The following is a 24,649-nucleotide window of genomic DNA, read 5'->3' as shown; positions in this document are numbered from 1 at the left end:
TCTACTGCTTTTTAGTTAATATTTTTCTTTAAATAATCAACCTTAAGTTAATTCCTCTCCTTTCCTTCCTGCCTTCCTCTCGTTCTAAGCAATGTCTGTGAGATCAGGCTGATGCTCCTGTCTTCTGGGGACCCTCTCTGATCACCTGCTTTGTCCCCAGGGTAGGGGCATTGCAGTTTGGGGAAATACTGGATTTCAGGATTAGATGCTTTTTAAGCCACAGACTAACCTTTCAAAATAACCTTGGTGCATATTTTAGTCGGCCTGCTAGAGACAGCATTTTAAAATGATTTTACTTTCTTCTTTGTGCTCTCCCATTTTTATAGGAAGCAGTTGCTGCTTCTGTAACTAGAAACTATAAATGAATGTTGGACAATCACTAAGGCACCGTCTGCATTTTTCCAAACACGGAGAGTTAGGTGAAGAGAGATAGTGGGGTGAGTGCCCAGACGTTGGCCAAGCTAATCCAAGAGTGACTTCTGTGGGCTGACTTCAAGTTCACGCTCAGCCCTCCTTCCAATTGTTGGACTTGGAGGAAATTTCGCCCCTCCCGAGTTTCTCCCCAGCAGCTGTCACGGGGTGTGTGTGGAACAGGAAACAGGATTAGAAGATTAACAGGGAGCCTGCCCGTGCAGCCTGGCTGTTATCGCGGCCGACTCCGGACAGTCACCTTCCTGGGACACTTGTCACTACTTGTCACTACCTGCTGCCCCAGAATAAACTCTGAACAAGGGCGAAACTGGGAGCAATGGGGAGTATCAGACACATTTTACTGAGCCTGGACTAGGCACCCGCCCCCTTTAGGCAGTCTCTCATCTCTCTCCTACAAGAACCCTAGAAAGTGAGCGCTACATTTATTTACGCCCTCTTCACAGATGAGGGATCTAGGGCTCCGGGAGCGTCAATCGCTTGCCCACGGTCACATGCAGAGCGAGGATGCACCCAGGTGCGTCTGACTCCAAAGCCTTCTGTTAGAGCCCCTCTGCTTAGTCCCCTGTCCTTCCCACAGGCCTCGTCCAGGGAAAACTGGGCACATGGCCCTGTGCACTCCCCACCTGGTCACTGCTGCGTCCTCTTGTTCCCAACACAGCTCCTAACACAGCCACAGAGACCCACGTGGCTCTCAGGCTGAGAGGTTTGATCCTGCCTGTCGATTACTGAGCGCCATCAATTACCAGCCCCCCCCTCCTGCCCCCCATCTGCCCTGCCTACCAAGAAAGTCACCTAACCAAACCCTCCCCAATCCACAACAGCTAGGGGCTGGTTAGGACAGCCCATTCAGACCAAATAGAGTCAGCTGCCTAAATATCTAGAACTTCAGGGAGAGTCCCCAGGATCACTGACATCTGAGCTCTTAAACTCCTGTACCTGCCACCTGTCCTTCCACGGCTGCCACCTGTCCAATCAGCTCCCCACGTGCAGGGGCCTGGCCTGACCGGGAAAGCAGTGAGGGGTCCTGGGAGTAGATGGGAGTACACAGTCTGCGGCCGGGGAAGCTTCTTGGAGGAAGGGAAAGCTACAAGGTGACACTAGTGACGACAGGGAACGGCCAAGTGCAGGAGGAGGGGACAAGTCTGAGGCAGACCAAATGTGTTGTTCGGAGGGACAAACGTCACCAAAAGAAGTGGGTTTGGAACTAAGTTGAAGCAGAGAGGAGGCACCTGTGAGGGACAAAGCACGGGGAGTGGACAGGCCGGAGGGGAGTGGTCATGTGCGTAGGGCTTGGGCAATCACGTGAGGGATTCTGGGCCTCCTACTGAAAACAATAGGAGGCCTAGATGTTCTAGGTGTGGAGTAACCTAGTCTGACTTGTGCTTTACAAAGATGTCTTCAGGGCTACCCAGAGAATGTCCGGGAGGCGAACAGGACCGAAGTCGGGTCTAAATAAGTTAGGAGGCTTGCACAGGCAGGAGCAGTGGTGGTTAGAATAGACGGGCTGGACGGAGACAGGGAGGTGAATCCTGAGATATGTTAAGAAGGTAGAATCAACACGACCTGGGAACTGGTGAAATTTGAGGGGTTGATTCAAAACACCGTAAATCCATTACCCCATGTGCTCTTGACTTAGTGGGGAGGAGGGAGGGAGTGGGGGCTGGAAAAAACCCTTAGATCTCAGCTGGAACTGGGTGCCCTCCACCTGGTCCCCACGGCACAACCTGGACCCTTACCTGCTGGAGACAAGCCTTTGTCGATGGCTAATGGGCCTGAAGGACTGGGCTCGGAGTGTGAACGTGGCAGGAATAAAAACTACCTCCGAGCCTAGGGCCACAGAGAGTCTGCCCCCTCTCAGCCTTATGTGATATTTGTTGTCAACTTTTTTTCTGACCAGAGACTAAATCCAACTCCAGTTTCAAAATGTAGATGTGCTTAACGCCAAATGTTTAGCTACAAAAGTAGTGTACATGTGTACACGTGAAGATAATGACATTTTTATGTTTACTGAATACAGTGAATATACAATATCATATTAGAGTCAGGTATACAAAAAGTCAACACTAATACACCTAACGAAGTGATCACCACACTAAGTCTAATAACCATCATTGAAGGTTATCACAATGTTATTGACAATATTCCCTGTTGTACATTACATCCCCGTGACTTATTTCTTTTATAACTGGAAATCTGCACCTTGCATTCCCCTTCACCCTTCTGCCCTTTATTTTTTAAAGTATGCAAATTAGATCTGGGAAGCCTGCTATCTGAGAACAGTTTCCACGGCGTGTATTTCTAAACCCAACGTTAAAACCACCACATAGCTACGCCTTTCTCTCAGGTCTCATCTCCCTTTGAGTGAGCATGTCTGTCCGTCTGCCCGACTCCCCCTTTCTGTGTCTCCCAGAAAAGGATAAGGAAAAGCTTCCTACGTGACCTCATTTTATTTTGAAACACGAAACCCACCACCAGGGGAAGGAAAAAAACACACTTTCTTGGTCACAGGGATCAAGATGTATTTCTCATTCTCTTGCCATATGGTAACTTATTTTGGAAACATATCAAGAGGCAGAGAGAGTGTTTGACGAAATTGGCAATCCCTTCAAATCAGACCAAATTCCCACTATATACATTTGTACAGCCCCATCTATTCATCATATCAGCGACTGCGACCACAGGATATGTAAAAGTATGGAGTGATTTTTATCACCATCTCCCAATCCCCCGGTGCCCTGGACACCACGTGGTGTCGAGTTTGTCTGTATTTCAGCCCCAGGAAATCAAGTCGTTAACTTCCCTTTCATTGACCAAGAGCTGTTGCCAGAAAGAAAATCATTCATCAGCCATGACTTATGGGAAAAAGAGAGAGAGGACTTCACTAGGAGGAGAGGCGGCAAGGGAAGAGGAGCGAATGGTAGCTTTAGCCCGCTGGGCAGATGAAGGATGCCAAGACCTCGGTACATTCCACCCCCACGCTTCCAGGATACATTCTCCAGGTCGCCTGACAGAGGAAACCACATGTGAGGCCAATCAGCAAGTGGGACTCCAGGAGGCTCCTTTGCCTTCTGCTCGCTGGCTATCAGGGCTCCATTTCTCCGTCCCCGGTGGGCTGCTGGAGGGAGGCGCCTTGTGGCTGATGGCTCACATGGGCTGTTCGGAGGGGGGGGGGGGGGTGCGTGGAGAGGAGGGAGCCCAGGAACTCACGTTCTTACCTTTGCATTCTTGACATTCTGTGCAGTTCCATATCGTCGCTGCCCCGGAAGCCTTTGGCGAAGGGATTGTTCTCGATCTTTAACTGGGTGATCTGGAGAGAGGAGAGAGCGTGATTGCTATGAGACAGCCCCGGGACGTGAGCTAAGATGGTGCTGCATAAAGGCAGCCTCTGGCAGCCAAATATTCAGGCGGAAGCTTTGAAAAAATATCCTAGATCAGACTGCTTTTAAACAGAGAAAAGAACCGGGATTTGGTTTGCCCATTAATTCAAGTCATGCTCAGCATCATTCTGGCCAGTTTGTTGCTGTTGTTGATTTCACTCTTAGCATTTTGTGTTCCAAACACCAACTAGGCCTCCCCAGCATCCACCTCCGCTTTGGAAAGGTGTGCGTGGTGGACGGTGTCACACATCCTGCAGCTGGCAGGCTCCCCTCAGGCAGGCTTGCTTACCGCTTTCCAAGTCCTGCAAGGCCTCATGTCATGTTCATTTCTGTTTCACAGGTAGACTCTGCCAGCTCAGGTGGAAAACGCTGTCTAATTAAATAAGCACCAACGGATAGAATTGTAGCATATATAATGGCTATCGAGCAGCTGCCAGACCTCTTTCATTTTTGAGGTAAGGAAGAAAGAGCCCTCTTCTTGGATACTTTTGTTGCAATGTACGAAGTTTAGCCATAGAACAGGGCCTTTGGGTCAAGGCCCAGAACTTCCATGTCAACCATCACACACATTCTATGAGGATGAGTGAACAGTAGCAGGTCCGGATGCGAGGGCGCCTCTGCCTGGCATTTGCCGGAAGCATTTCCTGACAGCTGGGTGTGAATTAATGTATATGTATCAAGTCACTCTGTGGACATCGAGGTTCAGTCACTCACGCTTGACCTTGACGGTCACTGTCATCTAAATCACACCTGTACACTGGTCCGTTTAATATTTTCACTTAAAGCTAATCAGTCTTTACTTCAACTTATTTAGTACAAAATATTATATCACTTCTATGTCCAACCAGAATCACTTGCTATTCCACAGAAAGAAAGCAATGCTTTCAGTTCTCTCTACTGGTGCCCACAGAAAGCTCTAAACCAGTGGTTCTCAACCTTCCTAATGCCGCGGCCCTTTAATACAGTTCCTCATGTTGTGGTGACCCCCAACCATAAAATTATTTTCGTTGCTACTTCCTGACTGTAATTTTGCTACTGTTATGAATCGTCATGTAAATATCTGATATGCAGGATGTATTTTCATTGTTACAAATTGAACATAATTAAAGCATAGTGATTAATCACAAAAACAATATGTAATTATATATGTGTTTTCTGATGGTCTTAGGCGACCCCTGTGAAAGGGTCGTTCGACCCCCAAAGGGGTCGAGACCCACAGGTTGAGAACCGTTGCTCTAAACGCAAGGCGGGCTTTCTCTTCATTACAAGGGAAGATTAGACACCTTTCAATCACAAAAGAGTCCCAACCAAACTAAGACTGTCTTCCTGATGGTTGAATAAAGATAATCGAAAGAGAACAACTTTCTGTGACTCCATCATATTCATGTAACCCCCCAAATCACCTCAGTCTACCCCCATAGTATAGTTATAGATGCTCAGAATCTCCGTGCGGGGTGATAGATGAAGGCGCCCTCTAATAGTGCATCTGGGGGCAGACAGTCTGGTATGTCCTGTTTTCTACAAGAGATGGCTTAGTAAGGTCTTCTAACTCCAACGCTCTATAATGAGCATAAACTTTCTATATGTATACGCATGTGTTCATGATAAAAACATATGTAAATTGAATATTTAAAAACATGCTATATGATTCCAGTCATATGACATTTGGAAAAGACATAACTATGGAAACAGTAAAAAGATGTGTGGCTGCCAGTATTAGAGGGGAGGGAGGGGTGAGTAGGCAGAGCACGGGATGTTTAGGGCAGGGGAACTCTTCTGTATGATACTGTGATGCTGGGCAGTGTCATTAAACGCTTGTCCAAACCCACAGAATGGACAGCGCCGAGAGTGAACCCTCAGGTGAACTGGACTTAGGGTGATGATGTGTCCGTGTTGGTTCACTGACTAACAAATGTCCCCTCTGGTGGGGATGTTGATGGTGAGCAGGCTGTGGGGGGGGGGGGGGCAGGAGGAATGAATGTAGCAAACCTGTGTACCTTCACTCAACTTTCCTGAGAACCTAAAACTGCTCTAAAAAAATCTATTACAGAAGCTTTAATATGTATGTATGCTTATTTATGTGTATACACATCACCTCCTCCCTCATCTTTTAAAAAATGATACCCATTCCTGCAGCTTTCTGATTTTGACTTGACTCTTCAGAGTCTACAAAATCCCTTTTAAAAAATGGTCTTTAAGCCCGGCCAGTGTGGCTCAGTGGTTGAGCGTCGACCTATGAACCGGGAGGTCACGGTTCTATTCCCGATCAAGGGCACATGCCGGGGTTGGGGGCTCGATCCCCAGTAGTGGGTGTATAGGAGGCAGCCAATCAATGATTCTCTCTCATCATTGATGTTTCCCTCTCTCCCTTCCTCTCTGAAATCAATAAAAACATATTTTTAGAAAACCCAAACAAACAAAAAAACGGTCTTTAAAATGTGCACTCCTGAGTCCAGTTCTGTTTCGTGTCTAAAAGCCTAATGGGGCTTTCTTTCCCACTCAGGTTTTGTCACAATAAAATGCAACCCACTTGACCATAAATTCCTTTTTTAAAGAGGGGGCGGGGAGATTCTCAAAAAGTCAAGTAAAAATCCCATCACCCACGATCTACTTAGAAAATGAGATCTTGCCCCACTCCCTGCGCCCCTCCCCTGCAGTCCCTGAAGCCAGTCCCTGAGCGGACGGAAGACACATGGGCTGTGGCCTCAGGTCTGAATGAATGCCCAGTCCGTGATGTCACTTCTCTACTGGGAGCTCGGGACAAAAGTATCGCCTGAGAGAAGAAGAAAGGGGTGGATTTGGATATTTTATCAGGCAAAGTATTTTGCTCAAACCCATTTCTTGCCCCTCAAACAGTTTACTTCTACCTAATTCTTGCGCTTATCACCACAGCTTCCAAAAATGTGGCTGCATAGGGTAAGCACGATGTGTTCACAGACACTGAGGTGTGTTGATCTTGCGTATATCTTGCTTTGGAGACTGAATATAGGTCCTGTAGCACGTAAGAACTACCCTGAGGAATGTGAGCATCCAAGCTGAGCTCAGGTGAGAATTCCGTCTTATTTCCCATATGTCCACCTTACTTCCTGAGAACAATGTCTTCTTTATGTCGTCCATACAATAACCTGTCCTTGAATTTGCCTTCGAATGTTCTACCTGTCAGCTAGCTCACCCGCAGGCGCACAAACACACGGACAGATGCACCGTGATGTCCCAGTTCTACCCAAAGGCTCCCCTGCAACTGACTCCATGCTCCCTCCGCATGAGCATAAACCGGATATCCGGGGGCGGGCTGGGGGGTGGGGGGGAATACAAATATAAATGCCAGCTCCAACCAGTGGGACAGAGGTTGTAAAAATTAATGAGAATAATTGTTGGGAATTCTTGCTTTTGAAAAAAGAAAAAAGAAAAAACCCTCACGAGGGCCAAAAATCTTAATTATGTCTCTCTATTAGGGGTTCATTTCCTGGTCCCAACCAGAAAGCTCATACCTCATAAATACAGGCTCCTTGCACAATGATTTAAGCAGGAGGAAAATGCCTTTTAATGGCAAAGTAAGTTAATATCGGGGGACAGACGTGCTCGCATACACAGCCATTGTTGCAACAGCAGGGAAATGAAATGCCCACGTGACCTTTTTTTAACACCTAAATATTTCTAGGGATTGCTCCGGGAGCTGCTGACAACTCCAGCAAAAACCTTACAAAAACGTGTTTCACGGAGCGAACGTCGCTAGGGAAGATTCGAGTTTTTTAAATATCTTTTTCAAGCTGTCAACCATCTGGGGAAATAACTCCCAAATCCAGCTCGGATCGCAGCTGGGCTGAGGAAATACGTCGTGTCATTAGCAGCCCGTGGGCACCCGGGGCGTGACTGCCGCCTGAGAAATGAGTCCTGTCACATCCCTGCCTCCACCTGGTACCTGGGCCCAGCAGACACCCTTGAGCCCTTTTGGCCAAAAGTAAATAAATAAATACACAATCGGTGGCTCCTGTTTTCCCAAATTGCCCTGGGAAAGTAACCCCCCGATTGCTTTTCTCTCCCTGCTCACTTACCCAAAGCATCATGCTGGGCAGACAGTCCTGGAATTGATGACACGATCGGTGAACGAACGAAGCCCCGAAAACTAACCTTTTGTGGTTTTGCAACCACAGTAATAAGAACTTAGTGAAAATCTCAGTCGTTCGGATTCTAAGAAAGTCAGGGTAGGAAAGAGTTTTCCAGAGCCTGCCTTTTGGATGGAGCGAGCTGCCCTGTGAATAAATCCATCAGCGACGGAGCCAGTCAATGGGATTGTCACTAACACTCCTGTGCCAGCGTCTGCGCCACACCCTTCCCTGGATTCTCATGGAATCCTCACAACGAGAACGACAAGTAAACCTTCTCCTGTCCCCATTCTACAGGCGGGGAAAGCTGAGTTCAGTAACGTGCTCAGTTAAATGGCTCCGAACCCAGGCCGTCTGCCCCCCGGAGTCCCACCTGAACCCGATGCAGCCGTAAAGCTCAGGCGGCTTCTACCCGTGAAGTCAGGGCCTCCGCACGAGGCCCCGGTGGGACAATAAAGCCACAGACAGAGTCCGCAGATCACCCTCAGCCTGGCCCGCCGGCGGAAGTCACACATCACCCATCCACGCGGGCACGTCTGCAGCGGCCCTGGACTTGAACTGGAAAACGGAACTGCTTTGCACTTCCTCCCCACAAAGAACATAGGGGCCTTGCGTGCCCCCGACTGAAGTGGGGGAGACCTCACCGCGGGGAGAGTGACAGAAAGCTGTCTCCCACGAAATCCCTCTGCCAGGCTGGCTGAAAAGACCTAAATAAATGTCCAGCTCAACGGGGTTCCCTGGACCAACCAATAAAGAAAACAAGCGGTTCCTGTGTGTGGTCACCAATTCCGAAATACCCACACGCGTATCCGGAGATGCACGTGTGTAGATCCGTGAGCATTTACACACACCGTCTCCTAGACGCGGCTCGAAACTCACACGCACACACCCTCTGGACAAGCTCCTTCATGCAGGCAGATCAATAAATATATTCGTTGGAGAAGACTTTTTTCTAAGTAGAAATATTACAGGGCACAAAGATACCAAATTATAGCGTCATACATCTGAAATTTATATGTTCGTAATCAATGTTACCGCAATTTAATTTTCAAAGATGAGAAAAAATAAAAATTGGGGGGGGGGGTGGGTATAGTCACAAGTGGTTATGGCGCTAGTTTCCTGGGTATATGTATGTGTCAAACTAATCAAATGTGCACTTGCAATATTCTCGTTTATTGTGTGACCATCATGCCTCAGTAAAACTGCGGAGAGAAATTTCCCCTGGATGCACCTTTGTGGTGGTGACTACACACAGCTGAGGCATCTCCCCCAAAGGGTCTGACCATCCACGTGTCTCTAGCAGGTCATTGTCCTGTGTCCACCACTTCCTTCCTTTCTGTGTGAAGCTGGGCTTTCTTTGGGGGGTGGGGGTTATTCGATATATTTTTGGACCCTTTGGCGGCCCGGGAGCCTTTGAGAATATATATATGTGGCAAGGAGCACCCTGGCTGCTGTTGTTTCCACTCTTCTCCCTGTGCCTGTCACCACAAGCTAAAGTGGTTTACAGCAGCGACCGGGAGACAGGTTCCCAGTGGCCAGACTCCAATTCGCCCGAAATGGTTGTGCAGCTTTCAGGGTTTTTAGTCTTAACGTTCTGGCTCTTGTCAGTTCAACCGATGGGAGAACTCAGCCAAATCCTCTTTCCCAGGGGTCCTCAAACTACGGCCCGTGGGCCACATGCAAATACAAATATTGTACTTGTTCCCGTTTTGTTTTTTTACTTCAAAATAAGATATGTGCAGTGTGCATAGGAATTTGTTCATAGTTTTTTTTTAAACTAGAGTCCGGCCCTCCAACGGTCTGAGGGACAGTGAACTGGCCCCCTGTTTAAAAAGTTTGAGGACCCCTGCACTTGCCCTTTAAAAAGTCATTGCATGTTGGGCACGAGCAAGGTTTCTTCGGGAGGGAAGCTCTCCCCAGACCTGGGTTCCCAGACAGGCCTTGTGGCCTGGAGGGGCTCATCCATCACAGCCGGCCTGTCGCCGACACTCTGAATGTGGAGCTGACCCACAGCATTCTCTAACTACCCGGCTTCCGGGGCTCCCCCGACACCCAGTACTGGAAGGACCTCCGCGGGGTGCCTGGGAGCTGCAGGGTGCTCTCGCCCTGCTGGCCTCCCTCGCCTGGCCCCACAGCCCCTGGAACTTCCTTACCTCGTAGGTGGGGATAGGACCTGTGGAGGGGGCGGGGCGTCCCATTCCCAGGTCCATCTCCTTAAGTTGTCCACGTGACCCACCCTCCCTGATCCCATATAGAACCTTCTACTTCCCCCACAGCAGCCCTCTAACCCCAAATCACTGCTTAATACTCTTCACAGTCCACACCGCACAGTGGCTGAGGCCCCTCCCAGCACCCACATCTTGCCTTGTCAGGTTCCAGATCTTTCCATAACAAGCCTTAGGAATCATTCAATCTCCCCCCGCCAATACAATGAATTGCCCCCTTGATTTTCTAAAGAACAGACATGAACCATGACAAGTCAAGACAGCCCTGACTCCTGGGCAAGAAGAGATGATGCTCCCCCGACCTGTGGTTATGGGGCGCCCTGTTCCAAGGTCACTGCCAGGCTTTGAAATGCCCACATCAGACTGTGGATTTCGAACAGCACAGCGTGGGGTCTGGCACCATCCCACCTCTGCCCCAAGCTACAGCCACCTTCTCCCCAACAACGCATTGACCACTGCCCAGGAGCCCAGCGTGACCGCCTCACCAAGCTGTGGTTTTGCAGGATCCTAGCTAAGTCCTGGGAGTGTGGTCCAGGCTGCTGGTGGCAGAGCTTGCTCGGTTTGTGTTTTTATTTTTGTAACAATGCAAACCTTGCTTTAGCATGTGGGGGGGGTGGCGGAGGGGAGATCAGAAATCGCTGAAACCAATTAGAGAAGCATCTGGAAAATCCAAGCCCAAGGTTTCCGGCAACCTTGCCACCTGCCCAGATTGGAGTTGAAATGCATCCAAAAGGCGGAGGGAGGGAGGGGAGCACGAGACTGATCTCCACAGAAACGTGGCCCCAGGAAGGGCGGCCCGGCCCCACCCAAGAGCATCGGTCACGGGTGAAGTGGCCTTTCTTCTCACTGAGAACGTCTGGGGTGTAGTGGGTGCCTCCTCGTTGTAGCTGAGTGCGATAAGTTTGTTTCTAACTGGTGTGTGTGTGTGTGTGTGTGAGAGAGAGAGAGAGAGAGAGAGAGAGAGAGAAAGGAGTCTGCCAAACCCATGAATATAGAACAAAAAAGCTATAATCCTCAGGCCATGGCTCTGCCCCAGGCCCAACCCCTGGAGTAGACGCTGGTGCCTGCCATGCGTGCGGAGCCGCCCAGAGCCTGCAGCTCCAGCCGGAGACCCCTGCAGAGTCAGGGACCAGCCGGCAGACCCCGGCATGGGTTCCCCAGCCCTGGACTTACCTTGTGATTCTGGTAGGAAGTCACCGCGATAAACGCCGTCTCAGGAAAGACGTGGGTGCAGAAAGCAGTATTTTTTGAGCCAAATCCATTATTTTCGTCGGCTTTCACGATGTGTAATCTGGGCTGGTATTTGTGCATGGAATTTAGAATAATCTAAAAATAATAAAGAAAATGAGATTGTAAGAAAAATGAAAACCCCTTTGTTTCCAGATAAAACCCCGCACTCTACCCCCAAAATGAGCCTCCTCATACAGGCGCTCGAAAAATATTCCGATTTTTTCCCCTCCTGTTTTGAAAAGGGTCCAGTGATTTCATTAAAAAGAAACATTTCAAAAATGACAATTTCCAACCGAAAAAGCCAGGGTAATATTCCAGGAATCTACCCAAAGCACACAGGGCAGTAAATCAGAATTCTTAATAAAGTTTGCTTAATAAATTAACTCCCTACGTAGGGCACTTTCGCCCCAACAGGAGCGAAGCAAGTTGGGAGCAAGGACTGCGCCCCCCCCCCCAAAGCCTGGTGACAACTTTTGGGATTAAAGGGGAGAAGAAACAAACAATCAAACATACAAATAACTCTGCCCCCCCCCCAAAAAAAAAAAACAACACAAACACAACTCTAAGAGACGCAAAAGAGAGACAAGAAGCGTTTGCAGAACTGGGATGAGAATCATGGGCTTGGCTCTTTGGAGAACGGACAATGTGTGAGTCAATGAAAAAAGAAGAGGATGGGGTGGGGGACCCTAAGGACGGCGAGATAGGGGAGCCCCTCCCCCTGCACCGTCAAACAAGGCCGGCCGAGGTTCTCCTTCTCCAGCTTTATCAGTATTTCAGGATCCACAGCCGGAATCACCTCCAGACCTGGCCCCAGACAGAGCTGCGGCCTCGGCCTCCTCGGCCTATTCTGTCTCCGTCCTTTCTGCTCCGCGTTTGGGGTGCTCCCAGGGACGAGCGGGGTCTGCGGATGTGGCTGCGCTGCTATTCCCACCGCTGGGAGGGGGCAGCCGGCACGACCACTCACCGAGAGGCGCCTCCTTCCTAAGGCACCAGTTTGCAGGCTCCCAGAGGCGGTGAACGCTGATGCTTTTGAAAAGCGTTCTCACCTGCACCCACCCAGAGGCCGCGCGACGCGGGCTGAGAATCCGGCCTGCAGGCCGGAGCGGCGGGGGCGTCTGGGTGTCTCTGATTATTTGCACTGATGGCCCTGGGGCAGGGCTCTGGGGCCATCGCTAGAGACCGGCCTGGGGGAGGGGGAGGGCCCCTGCGGCTCCCGGATCCCGGCCGCGCGGCTCTAATCTCGGGCCTCCGCAGCCCGGCCGCCTGCCCGGCCGATAGCGACGCCGGCCCGGGCGGCCTGGCGACAGAGAGACGCAGCGGGGCCTCGCGCAGCCCCGGCGGCGCGGCCATCGGCCCGGCTTAGCCAAATTGCTTTGACGGGCCGGGGACGCCGGAGACATCAGCGCGCGGGCGATCTGATGGCCCCTAATTTCATCAGGGCGCTCGGCTCCGGACGCAGAGCCAGAGTGCGCGGTGGGAGTGCGCGGCAGCGCGGAGTCCGGAGCAGCTCGGAGCGCGCTCTCTTCCCCCGGCTCCCAGGGCCCTGAGACTCCCACGGTGCCCAGAGCTGGGGGGAGGGGCCCTGAGCCTTCCCCAGGGGTCCCCCACCCCCACCCCAGCGCGACCCCGAAGGCGCGTCAGAGCCGCGGAGGGAAGGCTAGGAGCCCAACTGGGGCCGCAGGACAGTCCCGCTTCCTGCCACCAGGATCCCACGCAGGTCCCCACACTAGGGCCCCAGCTCCAGAGGGACGCAAGGTGTGTGCGGGACCTTCACAAATAGCCCGCCTCTCCCCAGCGCTGCCCCGCAATGAATGGCTCAGCGCCCGCAGGTACGCCGCCCACCAAGCTCCAGGTCAGCCCTGCTCTCCCGGGCAGCAGCGCTCCAGACGCTGGAGACAAAGCCCCTCTGCACCCTTCCCAGCGCTCCGGACCACGCGGAGAGGGGCCGGCCTCCCTGGTCCCTGCCCCAGTAGCCCGCAGTTCAAGCTGCCACCAGCCACGCAGAGAGCGGCTCTGAGCGCATCCATGAAGGGCCTGCTGTCCCCTTCCCACCTGCGCCCACGGGAGAGGTCTCATTTGTACCTTCACCAACTGCCCTCCCTCCCGCTCAGATCCGTTCCCACCCAGTCCCCTCACGTCCCCAAATCGGGGACCACGTTTCTGTCCGCTGTGTCTAAAGAAACCTAGCAGGACAGGGAGCCCTTTGGGGACTGGAGACCCAGCCTCACATCCTGTCCCCAAATCCCAGCTGGAGGACCGTGGCAAGTCCCCTCCCCTCCCTGGACTCCCAGTCACAGAGGCTGCGTGGACTTCTGTCCTCGGGCCCTCCCTAGGCTGCTGTGAGGATTAAATGCCCCAAGACCAAGGAGCCCACGTGTATGGCGGCATCACCAATCTGAGGGTTGCAAACACTGAATTCACAGGCCATTTTCTGTCCTGGTGATGAATTCTTTCCAACAACGCGTTTTAGGGGCGTTTTTCTAAAAATCAGTGTTTTGTCCTCCATTTGTTTTTCTTTGGGGAAGACAGGGCGGTGCCCTCTGGGGCATCTGCTCAAACTGCACATCTCCTGGAGGGTGGGGTCTGCACGCTCAATATCCCGCATGCAATTCCAGGGGCTCGCCAGGCCCCTCTCTCTCGGGGCCCATGGGCTCCAGGTTTAGGAAGGGCCAGGTTTGCCCACTGTGGGCATTATGGGGAGGAGGAAAGCTGGAAGTTGGGGAAAACAGGTCTGCCAGAAAGCATCGCCCTAACAGGAGCAGGGGCAGCAGCGGTTTAGGGGGCAGGTGGTCCGGCTGCCTCTGGGCTGGAACATCCCAACACTAAGGCAGGATTTGGGAGGGGGTGGGGGAGGAGTGTGGCTCCCACCGCGGTCTGGCCTCTGAGCTGGGTGCCCACGGGGTGAGTGTGACCATGGTTTGTTTTTTCCTGCAGGACTGAAACCCCCACCCGCACCCCTAGTCACAGATGGGACTGGGCGCAGGCCGGGTTCCCAGCCCCGGCGTCCAGGCCTCCAGGCCGGGAATGTGCAGCTCCAGTCACAGCAAGATCCCCGCTCCTCAGCAAAGGCCGGGGCTGGTGGCAGGGACGCCGTGTGAGCCCCGGGCCAGGAGAACCAGGCCCCACCTCCATCCACTCGGGGAAAAACGGACCAAAGCGTGGGATGGAGGACCACAGGGAGGACTGCAGAGGGCAAACCGTGGACGGGGGGAGAGCGGTGGGCGCGGAGAGGGGCGCGAGAACACGGAAAGCTGAATTAGAAGGCGAGAGAAACGACAGACAGGAAGAAGAGAAAGGAAGACCAGATCCAGAAAGGGGGGAGGGGGGCAGAGACCAAGGGGTGAAATAAACGAAGCCAAGCCGGGAAAGGAGATGGGTGGGTTCTAGAAGCCAAGGAAAGGAGAGGAGGGGAGGAGAGAGATGGACCTGAATGTGCTGGGCTGGGCTGCACCCGGTACTTACATGCCCGAACGGGTCCAGGTGGTTGTTGGTGAGCTTGAGTTTCTGGAAGGAGACCAGCTGCCGCATCCAATGCGCCCCGGTGGCCGGCGAGTCTGGGTGCACGTACAGGCGGCCCGGCATGGCCGGCTCCGCTTTGCCAGTCACCGACCTAAACCAAGGAACCAGCTCAGCGCACGTGGTGCAGGCGGTTCCCGCGCCAGGCCCGGGCTGCTGAACCTGAGAATGGCCTGACCCTCGGGTCTCCCTGGCCCTGCGCTGCCCTCCAGACAAGCTGCCCTCCCCGGCTCTTTTTCCTCCACCGAATCCTGCCTCCCAGCACCGGGGTGCGCGGGCCTAGCAGCCGCAGCCTCTCGCTGCCCACCAACAATCTCGCGGGTTCTGGGAGCCTGAGCGTGCGAAAAAGTCTTGGAAAACTCCTTGAGGGCTTTCAGAGGGGGCTTCCTCTTCAGGCCTCTGCACTCTTGGCAGCTGCGGAGAGATCTACCCACGGAATGGGCCTCGCTCTCCGCTCTTGCCTGTTTTACTCAAATACCATGGGCCGATTTTGCAATTTCATAAAAAGGCATGTTCAAAGCGGGTAACTCATAAAAAGTAACTGTAAATGGTTTTACGCCCCCAAATACCTCCAGCGCTTGGTAACAATACCCTTTTGAAAAATCGACAACCCGCGGGTGCAGCGGTGCACACAGGCCCGTTACCTCCTCTGAGCCTCAGTTTTCTCATCTCTGAAATGGGGGCTAATCGCTGCGCTTTGGCCCTTTGGAATGAGGTCAAGGAAATGCAATGGGAAGGCAGCAAAAGCCTCTGTGCACGGTAGGACCTCAGACAAGGCGGCTGGGTCCGTGGGGGAGCGCCCTCCCCACCTGCCACCCTGGTGCCTACCATTTATTATCTGCAAACTTGTATCTGTGGTCGTCAGCGGGGACGATGTCCATGAGGAGAATGTACTTCGTTTTGGGATTAAGGCCAGTCACCTTCACTTTGTAACTGGGAAACATCCGCCTGAGAGGGGAAGGAGGAAGAATCCCGGAAGAGAGTGAGAGAAGGAAGAAGTGAGGGGGGAGAGAGAGGGTGGGGGGAGAGAGAGAATATGAATTAAAGCTAATAAGAAGAGTATGTCCACAAATTTCGATGGAAGATTCCTTTAGAAACGTGAAAGACAAAAGTGGCCCCGACTCCGCTCTGGCCGAGATCCACCCCGGGTTTCCCTTGCAGTTACGGGGAGGAGAAAGGCTAAGAAAGCCGCTGGCTGGCCACTAAGTCCAGGCAGAAAATAGAAAGCAGGAGGCAGGGCTCCTGGAGAGCGGGGTTTGAAGGCGGCCTGCGTGGGACCCCCATTTCCACGCCTGCTTAAGGCTCTTTCCAGAGCCAGACACCTATTTTTTAAATTGGGGGCAGGAGCAGGCTTCTTAGGTAAAAAGCTGGCCTCCCCCTCCACCCAGCCAGGTGCTTTGGCCCATCTGGGCAGCGCCCCATGTCACGTGGGCACCCTGGTGCGTGTGCCCTAGGGACTGAGCACAGGTGGGTGCCCACACAGGCACCCTGTCCCGGCTTCAGTCCTCCGCCCCCAGAGAGTCGGTTGGGGACCTCTAACAAGCCTCGCAGGAACGCATTCCTCAACGCCCCACAACCCCTCCAGGGCACTCTTCCTTGGAGAGTCTAAACTCCTGAGCCCTCGGCAAAGAAATTAAAAATCCACCCAGATTTGGTTTCAGAAAGAGGATCGGGTGGTTGTGTCCCAGAACGGTGGGCGCTGCGCCCTCTCCCCAATTCCCAGCCGCCTCGGGGAGAGTGCGCCCTGAAAAGTAAGCATTTTAAAGGCTCTCGAGGGTGAGGGCTCAGTCGCCGGATCCCAGGCCGCTCAGGGCTGGCGGGCAGGGGAGCCTTGGAGGGGAAGCCTGGGTGTTTATCTGGCCGCGTGAGTGCGCTCAGAGGCGGAGGGCGCGAGGCCCGCAGGCCTTTTATAGTGAAATCCTCCGGGCTCCGCCGTGGCTTTCCTGCCCGGGCGGAATGGGAAGAAAACCTTAGTTCTTTGGTATAAACAGAACGCGCCTCCTAGTTCACCCAGGCCGAGCGGGGGAGCAGACATTGTTTAATTTCAAATAATAATAAATGTCACTGTTGTCAGTTTATTGCGGGAGGCTTCGGGCTGGAGAGCCGGGGGCGTCTGGCAGGGCGGCTCCACCCTCCCCCTTCACACACTCGGCGGCTCAGGCCTACCGGCCTCCCCGGCTTCACACGCCGCCGGTTCTGGGTCAGCGCAGGCCCCTCTGCCCTTGGGGACCCGGAGGGCCAGTCCGGGATGGGGAGCGATGTGACCGAGCCGTCCCCAGGCCTGGGCACCCTCGCGGCGCTCTCACGCACGGAGATACAACCCTGCACGACTCTCCCACCCCCTCCCCGGAGGCTAGCATTCCCAGCTAAACCTCCGCGAGCTTTAAAAGGGAACTGCAGGGCGAGTCTCGGGCGGGCGGGCGGGCGAAACTGCCATGTTTATCGGTGTCTGTATATAGAGCCCGGCCGAGCCCCGGTTCAGTTTCAAAGGCTTCGCCTGCGTTCTATAAACAATGAAAGAGGCAGCGAATACACCCAGCGATTCAGACTCGGCCACGGGGGACTCTGGAACCTCTCCAAGGTCAGGGCGGGTGGGAAGGAGGGTGGAGGCGAGGGAGCCACTCTGAAACCCGGTCTCGTCTCTGAGTCCTCCCTGCACCTCTGTTTTCCAGTCCTCGCTCCCCTCGCCTCTCCTCCTCTCGTTACTATTGCATCCACCGAGCACAGCCGCCCGCGCCTCGGTTCTCCTTACATAAGAGGTGGAGGAAATGCCCCGCTGCAAGAAATACCTGTTTCCGCAGCTGGCCCTTCCGGGTATTCCCCCGCTGACGGAGGCCCTGGGGGCATTCTCCAGGCCTCTCTGTCTCTCCCCGACTCCCCCAGCCATCTTCCCTTCGTCTCTCCCGCACTCTCCCAGCTTCCCCGCTGCCCTCCGCAGACGCGACGCTCACCTGCCGGCCTTGGTTATGATCATCTCCGTGCCCACTTCGTGGAATTTCAGCCACAGCTCTCTTTCGTGGAGAAACACCTTGATCCCTTCCATGCCCTGGAGGAAGGAGAGAAAAGTCACATGGACAAGCCCGGGGACGGTGGGCCTTCGCTCCCCAAACTGGCCCCAAACACGGATACTTCTCCTTCAGCTCAGAGGCTGAAAACTGTCCCCAGCTCACTGCAGTCCCTGGGCTGGAGCACCAGGCAGCCCCGGCCCAGGAACCCCCATAGGTGCTCCATGGGGGGGTCCTTCTAATGTCAGCTACACCAGCCTAGAAGGGACACCCAGCCCTGGGGTGCTCCAGAATGTCCAATGGGGGACGGGCTGAGGATGCAGCTAAAGAAACCACTCCGTCTCAAAAACCACTCAGGCTGTCCTCACGGAGGCTCAGAAGCCCACGCGCAAGCCTACAAGCACGCAAACACCGTAGGTTGGTGTTTATTCTCACCACGCAGCGCAGATACAGACGGGTGCGCTTCTAAATTTTAAAATATTTACAGATTGTAACAGGTACCTGCAGTCCAAAACAAAGATGCCTCCCCCAATGTCTATAGTAACAAACCTAGGCTCTCCGCACGCCCAGCTTCCTTCCCGCAAGCTGTTTTCATTACGAGCACAGCTTAAGCCACTTAACATTTCCGCTTTCAACTAAGAGTTACTTCACAAAAGCGACGCGAAAAAATTATATACAAAGTCTTCGTTTTGCAATAATCCATAAGTAAGTGAATTTGCTTTTCTGTAAAAAGGGGGGATCTAGATTTCCGAAACTGCGTGCCCATTCTCGCTGCTTCTCTACAAACAGACATATTTTCCCTGAGACCCGTGAAGGGCAAAGCACAGAGGCGATGAGCTAGTCAAGAAGGACGGCGACAACCCCAAGAAGGGCTTTAGCTCCGTCCAATACCTTTTCTGGTGAAGTCACCTGGCTTCGCGCCCCCTGACAGCTTGTTTAAAATCATGGAGGTCTACCTGGGCCCCGGGGCCGGCTTCCAGCCCCGTGAGTCCGTGGCTCCCTGCGCCCTCCTGCCCTCCCGGCACAGCCCCGCGCAGCCAGCCGGCCAGGCCCCGGGCTCAAGACAAATGGTGCGCCCCTCGGCTCTGGGCAGCTCGGGGCGGCGGCGCGAGGAGGCGGGCGGAGGCGAAGGCTACGGAAGATCTGAGGAGGGGTCAAGCCATCGCTCATGCTGGCCTGAAGCGGCCGCTGACCTGGCCCTTAATGAGGCGCTCGGGGCCCAGCCTGCACCTAGTGCATCAGGCAGAGGATCTGCGTTCTTGTTAGTTGGCCCCAAATAGCTGGATAATCAAGGCTTCTCTAGCAACTCAGTGTATTTATAAACCCTCCTGCCACAAAGATAATCCTCAGAATAGTGTGGATTGGAATAGACTAGTATCCGGGGAGGCCGGGCAGAGGACGGTGTGACTGAGTGGGGATAGAAAGGAAAGAGCACAATTAGGGGCAGGGGGCAACCCACCCCTGCTCCCCCCCACCCCACAAAAGGGGCTTTGGTTCCCACGGAAAGCCCCTAAGCTGGGTCTCCTTACCTGCTGGGTGAAGGCGGCCTGTGGGGACGATGGGGACTTGCTGGGGGCCCCTAGCGTGCTCTCTGGCTTTGAGTCACAGGGGAGATCCTTTGAGTCAGGTTCCAGGGGTGTGTGCGCCAGGCCAAAGCCCTCGTCTGCGTCGGCCATGGTGTGCCCGGGGCCCTGTGACCGCGCGGGGTCCAGCGCTGTGGACAGGAAGCAGAGACAGAGAAAGAGAAAGAGAGGGAGAGAGAGAGAGAGAGAGAAGGTTGGGAGTGCAGTACAAGTGACAAGGGGGCAGCTGGGGCCCCACTTTCCAGCTACCAGCACCTCCGTTCCCAGCGGAAGGGGGCTGCAAAGGTCCCCTTATTAGTATTGTTGCTATTACTTTATGATCACGCACAACCTCTTGCGAAAGGCCCGCGTCAGACCCGGAGGAGGCAAGCCCGCATCTGCCCTGCGCAGGCCCCCCTGGATAAGCCAGCTGCCCGTCAAATTTGTCTGGACTCCTGGAAGAGCCAATAAAGATAAGGCCTGGGTATTTTTGGAAGCCATTGGGTAGGAACCAAAAACAAAACAAAAACCTAGTGTCCTTTGGAGAATGTTTTTTTTCTCTCCGTGGAATTACAGGAGGTCATCAGAGCTGTGTTTCTGAAAACCCGCCGGTTCCGCAGGCAGCACGGCTGAGCAACCCGCCTCTTGCAAAACCAGCCACTTCGGAGGGGAAAGATTTGCAGAGAGAGAGGCCCGTCCGAAAGAGAATTCGCGTTCATCTTTTATCTGGTTCAGGCCTTAAAATTAAAAGTCCTTCAAGCAGTCAGAGTCCTCCCGGCTTCCTCCACCTTCAGTACCGTTCAGAACAAAAAGCCAGCCGGGCAGGGAAGCGCCGCCGCAGTTCCGAGGGAGCCGCGCTCCCGGGCGCGGGCGGCCCGCTTTCTGCCGCCGCCCGGGGCGCGCGTTCGCCGGCTTCCTCCGCCCTCCAGCCCGGGGTCGGGCATTTTGTGGAGCGGCCAGGCCGAAGGGAGCTCCTCCGAGCTTCAGCCGGGCCTGGTCTCGGGAAGTGCAGGCCCAAGCTCGGCCCTGGCGAGGACACAACGGGCCCCGGGCTTCGGGCATGGACTCGGCCGCCTCGGCCCCACGCAACGCGCAGAGGGGCCCGGGTTTGCAGGCACCGGAGACTGGAACGCACAAAACAGCAGCTGCAGCGCTGTTGCAGCCGCGGGGAGCCAGCCTCCTGCTCCCAGCGCCTTCCGAGCTCCCAAGTAGGAATTTCCTCCCTCGAAACCCGGGAAGACTGAAGGCGGCGCAAGGCATGGCCCCTCCGCTCGCAGCAGCCTCTCGAACCAAAAGCCGAATCCCATCCGGGTCCGCAGCGACCGGAGACCCAGCTGCCCAGGCCCCACTCCCCAGAGCTTCCCTCGCCGCGGCGCCCTGGGGTTTTCGGGAGGCAGCGAAGGGAGCCCCGCCGTCTGCTCCCAACAAAAGATAGCGGGGCTGGCGTCACCCACGTGCGCTCCCAGCACCACCGGCCGCGGGGACAATCCCACCCCCGCGCCCTTGCCGGGATCCCGGGAGCTCGGGGCTGGCGGAGGCGAACAAGATACGGTTTGACAGAACCAGGCCGCGCGTCCTGGAAACCACCCCGCTCCCCCGGCCTCCGCCGCCGGTCCCGGGAAATCTGCGAGACGGACTCCGCGGAGCCCAGGGCGAGGCGGCAGCACTGCCTGGCGCGCCTCCCGGGGCCCACTCGCGGGGCTCCCTCCCGGGCCAGCCGCGGGCCAGGTTACCTCACTCGGTGAAGCCGGTGCATTCACCACCTCCCTGGTGCTCCTAGCAGGGCAGCCGGCCGCGCGGAGGCGGGGGCGCCGGCATGGTGGCTCCGGGTTTACGCGGGGGGCTGCGTGCGGACTAGAGGCTGTGCTGCCTGCGAAGGGGCACCCAGCGCTGCAGCCCCGGCAGCCGCGGCCCACGGCCAGCACACACCTCCGCTCTGCGCCGCTCTCCCCCTAAAGACTTCCAAGCTGTCAGGCGCCAGAAGGGCTCCAAACAACGCAAAACAGCAGGGGGGTGGGGGGCTCAATAGGATAAGCCCAGTGGCCTGCTCCTCCCGGGAAGCCCCAGGAGGGAAAGTGGGGAGACCCGAGGAAGCCGTGGGAATGGTCCAAGTCCTCTCTGAGCGCCGCTTTCAGGGTTAAAGTTCCGGAATCCGAGGTAAGATATTTCTCTCTCTCTCTCTCTCTCTCTCTCTCTCTCTCTCTCTCAGAAATACAAGCCGACTCAGCTGAGCTCAGTGACGTTGGGCTGCCTTGATGCTTACAAAGTACTGGAATTGCCTATCCAACTAGCTCCTCTCTCTCTCCCTCTCTCTCTCTCCCCCTCTGCCTCCCTCCTTCCTCCCTCCCTATCCCTTCCCACTCCCTCCCCCAACCACATTTTCCATTAGATTTCCCGAACACTCACATCACAACACGACTCTCAAACCCAGACCTGGAGATCACCCCCTCCTCTCCACCCCCTTCCCAGCGTCCATCCATCTCTGCTGCTCTGAGTGCGGCTCGGTGGCTGCAAAAATTCCTGCACAAATCATCGCAAACCAGCCGGCTTCTGCCCGGGAAGTCATCTCCGTGCCGCGGGCCGGGCCGTGCAGAGAGCGGAGTCTAAACGCAAGACGCGTGCACACACGCCCGGCGCCTCCTCTGCAGCCTCACCCGAGTTCTCTTTCCAACGCTGACCTCAAGAGGGAGAGCGGCGTGACCCCGCCTGGCCCAGCCGGCAGCTAGCCGCCCTGACATCTCTCCCCCTCCCCACTCATCACCCAGACTCTCAGTGACTCCGGGGTGAAGGCAGGGTGAAGGTGTGTTGGGATGGGGGTCGAGATCAAAGATGCCAAGAAATCACCATTGGCCCCCACCCCCAGGGCCACCAGACCTCCCTGGCTGGATGTGTACACAGGCAATGCCCAGTTTTATTAAAATAATCAAACAGTCATTGGGGACTGGCTGGGGTTTTCATCTCCCCTTGGCTCCTCTCCCTGCCCCCCCCCCCCAATGTATTATTTTGAGGGTCGAGTTGAAGAGGTCAATACAGGCATAAACAGTCAGGATCTTAGTCTGAGCAGACCCAGATTGGAGCCCCGAGGGCTTGGGGTAAATGTCAGGGTTCCCGGTCTCATCTCCCGTACCCCCTCACCCTGTGCTTTTGCCGGGCTCTGATTAGCGACGTGGACCCGCAGGCCCAGGTCTGGGTATCGGGATTAAGGAAGGAGAAATGTCCCGGAGACCAGCAGCCGCCTCGGGGTGATCCTCTGTGGCCGCTGGGACTAAACGGAAGGCAGGCCTGACACATCGCTGCAGAATTCCAAAGTGAGTTGTCCAGCCCTAACTGCGGGCGGCCTCGGAGAACGGCAGCCGGAGCACTTGCTCCCGTCCCCACTCCACCTTCCAGGTTTGTTTGCACACGGCCTTTCGCCGAGGCTGTTTATTTATTTGTGAAAACACCCTCGCCCTTCCACAGTGTCAGCTCCCAGGACCTGGGGCTTGCTAAGGAGGAGACCCCGGGCCAAGGACGAGAAACAAACATGGCTTCAGGCTGAGGCTGAGTGTCTGCATCTCTGGCAAAAGGAAAGGGAAATCCAGAAAGACCTCTTCAATCCCTGTAAATTCTCAGAGATTTGCGGATAAAATAAATTCCCATAAATAACCCGCCGGCCCCTCTGGAGAGGGAAAATCCGGACTCCCCCAAGCCATCGCCTGGCCAGAGTCGCGGAAGTCTGTGGAGCGGAGATGGTGTGGGCCACCAAGCGAAATGGGGATTCTGAAGCCCCCAGGGGGAATCTATTCGTGCCAGGTGACACCCGAAGGCAAAGTGCAAGAGTGTGCACCCTCCTGTGGCCCTGAGAGCCAGCACCTGAGAGGGGGGATTCGCAGGGCTGTGTTGGGGCGGGAAGCTTAGGGTGTTGGGGGCAGGCGAAGATATTCCCCCCTCCTCCCCAGAGCTTTCCAGGGTGACACTCACCTCCAAAAATCCCACCTCTTCTATCCGGTGCAAAAGCCAGGAGTGACGCCTCACTGGGGTGGGGGGCTCAGGTGAAGAGTTCGGGAAAAGGCCCCCAAAAGAGATTCCTTTTAGGCCAAACCTTCTTCCAGCTTCTGTCAAGAGTAGCATGTACCTCCCAGCTCGAAGTTGGTTTGTGGTCTTCGACAAATTAAATATTACTGTTTATTACCAGGCATACCCCAATAAAATAAAGAGGCAACCGGGCGATACCGGCTATCTCACCAGCCGCTGCACCTATAGGACTTGGAGACGTCACGAGTCACGCAACCCGTCCGCGCGCTGTCACGCTCGACTGGGGGGCAGTGGCGGGAGGTTAATTTCTCTCCATCTTCGCCTATCAGTCCCCGGGTCTGCGCAGCCACAAGTCCCCGACGCCTGGGCCACGGGAATAAATAAAGAAATAAACAAACCCCGCGCCCTCTGGGGAAATGGGGGTGGCGAACTTCAGACACAAATTGAGCCAAGATCGATTTTCTTAGGGAGGGGAGGGGGCCCTTTCGCGAAGGGAGGTGGGAGCCCACCGCAGCCCACGCTTGGGAAGCAATCTGGCGGTTCCAGGGGGGACCAGGTCTCTTGCAGGAGCGTCCCCTTATTATTTAAAAATTATTTTTTCGAGGAGGAGCTCTGGGCCAGGGAATGTTGGGCGTCTCTAGCTGGTTCTGTATGGGACGGGCTAGCTCAGGGTCCCGCGCAGGCCAGCTCAGAAGTAATGACTGGGCTATCGCGGAGGGGAAATGACACAGAGGCGTTGGGAGGGAGACAGAAAGTCGGGGCCTGAGTGTTTCTTGCGGAGAAAAAGTCCATTCTGCGAAGGGCCCTTCAGCTAAGTTGTGGGGTGCGCCTGGGCCCAGCGCTGCGGGCGGGGCAGGGTGCGAGGGGGTGATGGGGTGGACATGGAGAGAGGCGATTTCTGCAGAGAAAAATAATAGCTCCGGGGCCTGCCGAGGGACGAGGAGCCCTACTTTGTTTTGTAATAACGTTTATTATTGTTTCTGTTCTCATCGATGGGCATAACTTCTACGCAGCCCCGTGGAGGGTGCGCGCGAGCTTTTTTGCACGCCGCTGGGAACGCGCTGGGTCCGTTGGGAATCGCGCTGCGTAGACGCCCCCGGCGGCGGGAGAGGAGAGCGAGGCCTGCCCTGCACGGAGCCGCGAGCCAGCGCCGGCCTTCCGGAGGGTAAGTTCCCCGCCAGG

At 55.0% G+C, this 24,649-nt stretch overlaps 1 protein-coding gene and 1 long non-coding RNA gene across 6 annotated transcripts in view; one reads left to right on the top strand and one right to left on the bottom strand.

Moving 5' to 3' along the window:
* TBX5 (T-box 5) overlaps window positions 1–24,028 on the bottom strand; it is a 44,446-nt gene extending 20,418 nt beyond the window's left edge. The window contains exons 1-7 of one of the 5 annotated variants that reach the window (XM_006098254.2): window positions 23,414–24,028; window positions 19,421–19,605; window positions 17,838–17,932; window positions 15,715–15,834; window positions 14,833–14,980; window positions 11,314–11,466; window positions 3,648–3,739 (exon numbers count right to left, since the gene is read on the bottom strand). In XM_006098254.2, the coding sequence (XP_006098316.1) occupies window positions 3,648–3,739; window positions 11,314–11,466; window positions 14,833–14,980; window positions 15,715–15,834; window positions 17,838–17,932; window positions 19,421–19,567 (755 nt within the window). In that variant the 5' untranslated portion in view covers window positions 19,568–19,605; window positions 23,414–24,028. Of the gene's footprint in view, window positions 1–3,647; window positions 3,740–11,313; window positions 11,467–14,832; window positions 14,981–15,714; window positions 15,835–17,837; window positions 17,933–19,420; window positions 19,606–21,186; window positions 21,783–21,859; window positions 22,354–23,413 lie in introns of those variants that run through there. The other 4 variants (XM_023761999.1, XM_014463886.2, XM_023762000.1 and 1 more) reach the window with 4 other exon arrangements.
* Window positions 24,029–24,341: 313 nt separating this feature from the next.
* Window positions 24,342–24,649, top strand: part of LOC111827830 — a 4,011-nt gene continuing 3,703 nt past the window's right edge. The window contains exon 1 of the long non-coding RNA XR_002831551.1: window positions 24,342–24,632. This is a non-coding gene — a long non-coding RNA (uncharacterized LOC111827830). The remainder of the gene's footprint in view (window positions 24,633–24,649) is intronic.

Source organism: Myotis lucifugus, unplaced genomic scaffold (assembly GCF_000147115.1).
Source record: "Myotis lucifugus unplaced genomic scaffold, Myoluc2.0 scaffold_226, whole genome shotgun sequence".
Taxonomy (NCBI): domain Eukaryota; kingdom Metazoa; phylum Chordata; class Mammalia; order Chiroptera; family Vespertilionidae; genus Myotis; species Myotis lucifugus.
The sequence above is the reverse complement of the archived record's forward strand: the minus strand, read 5'-3'. Positions and strand labels throughout refer to the sequence as shown.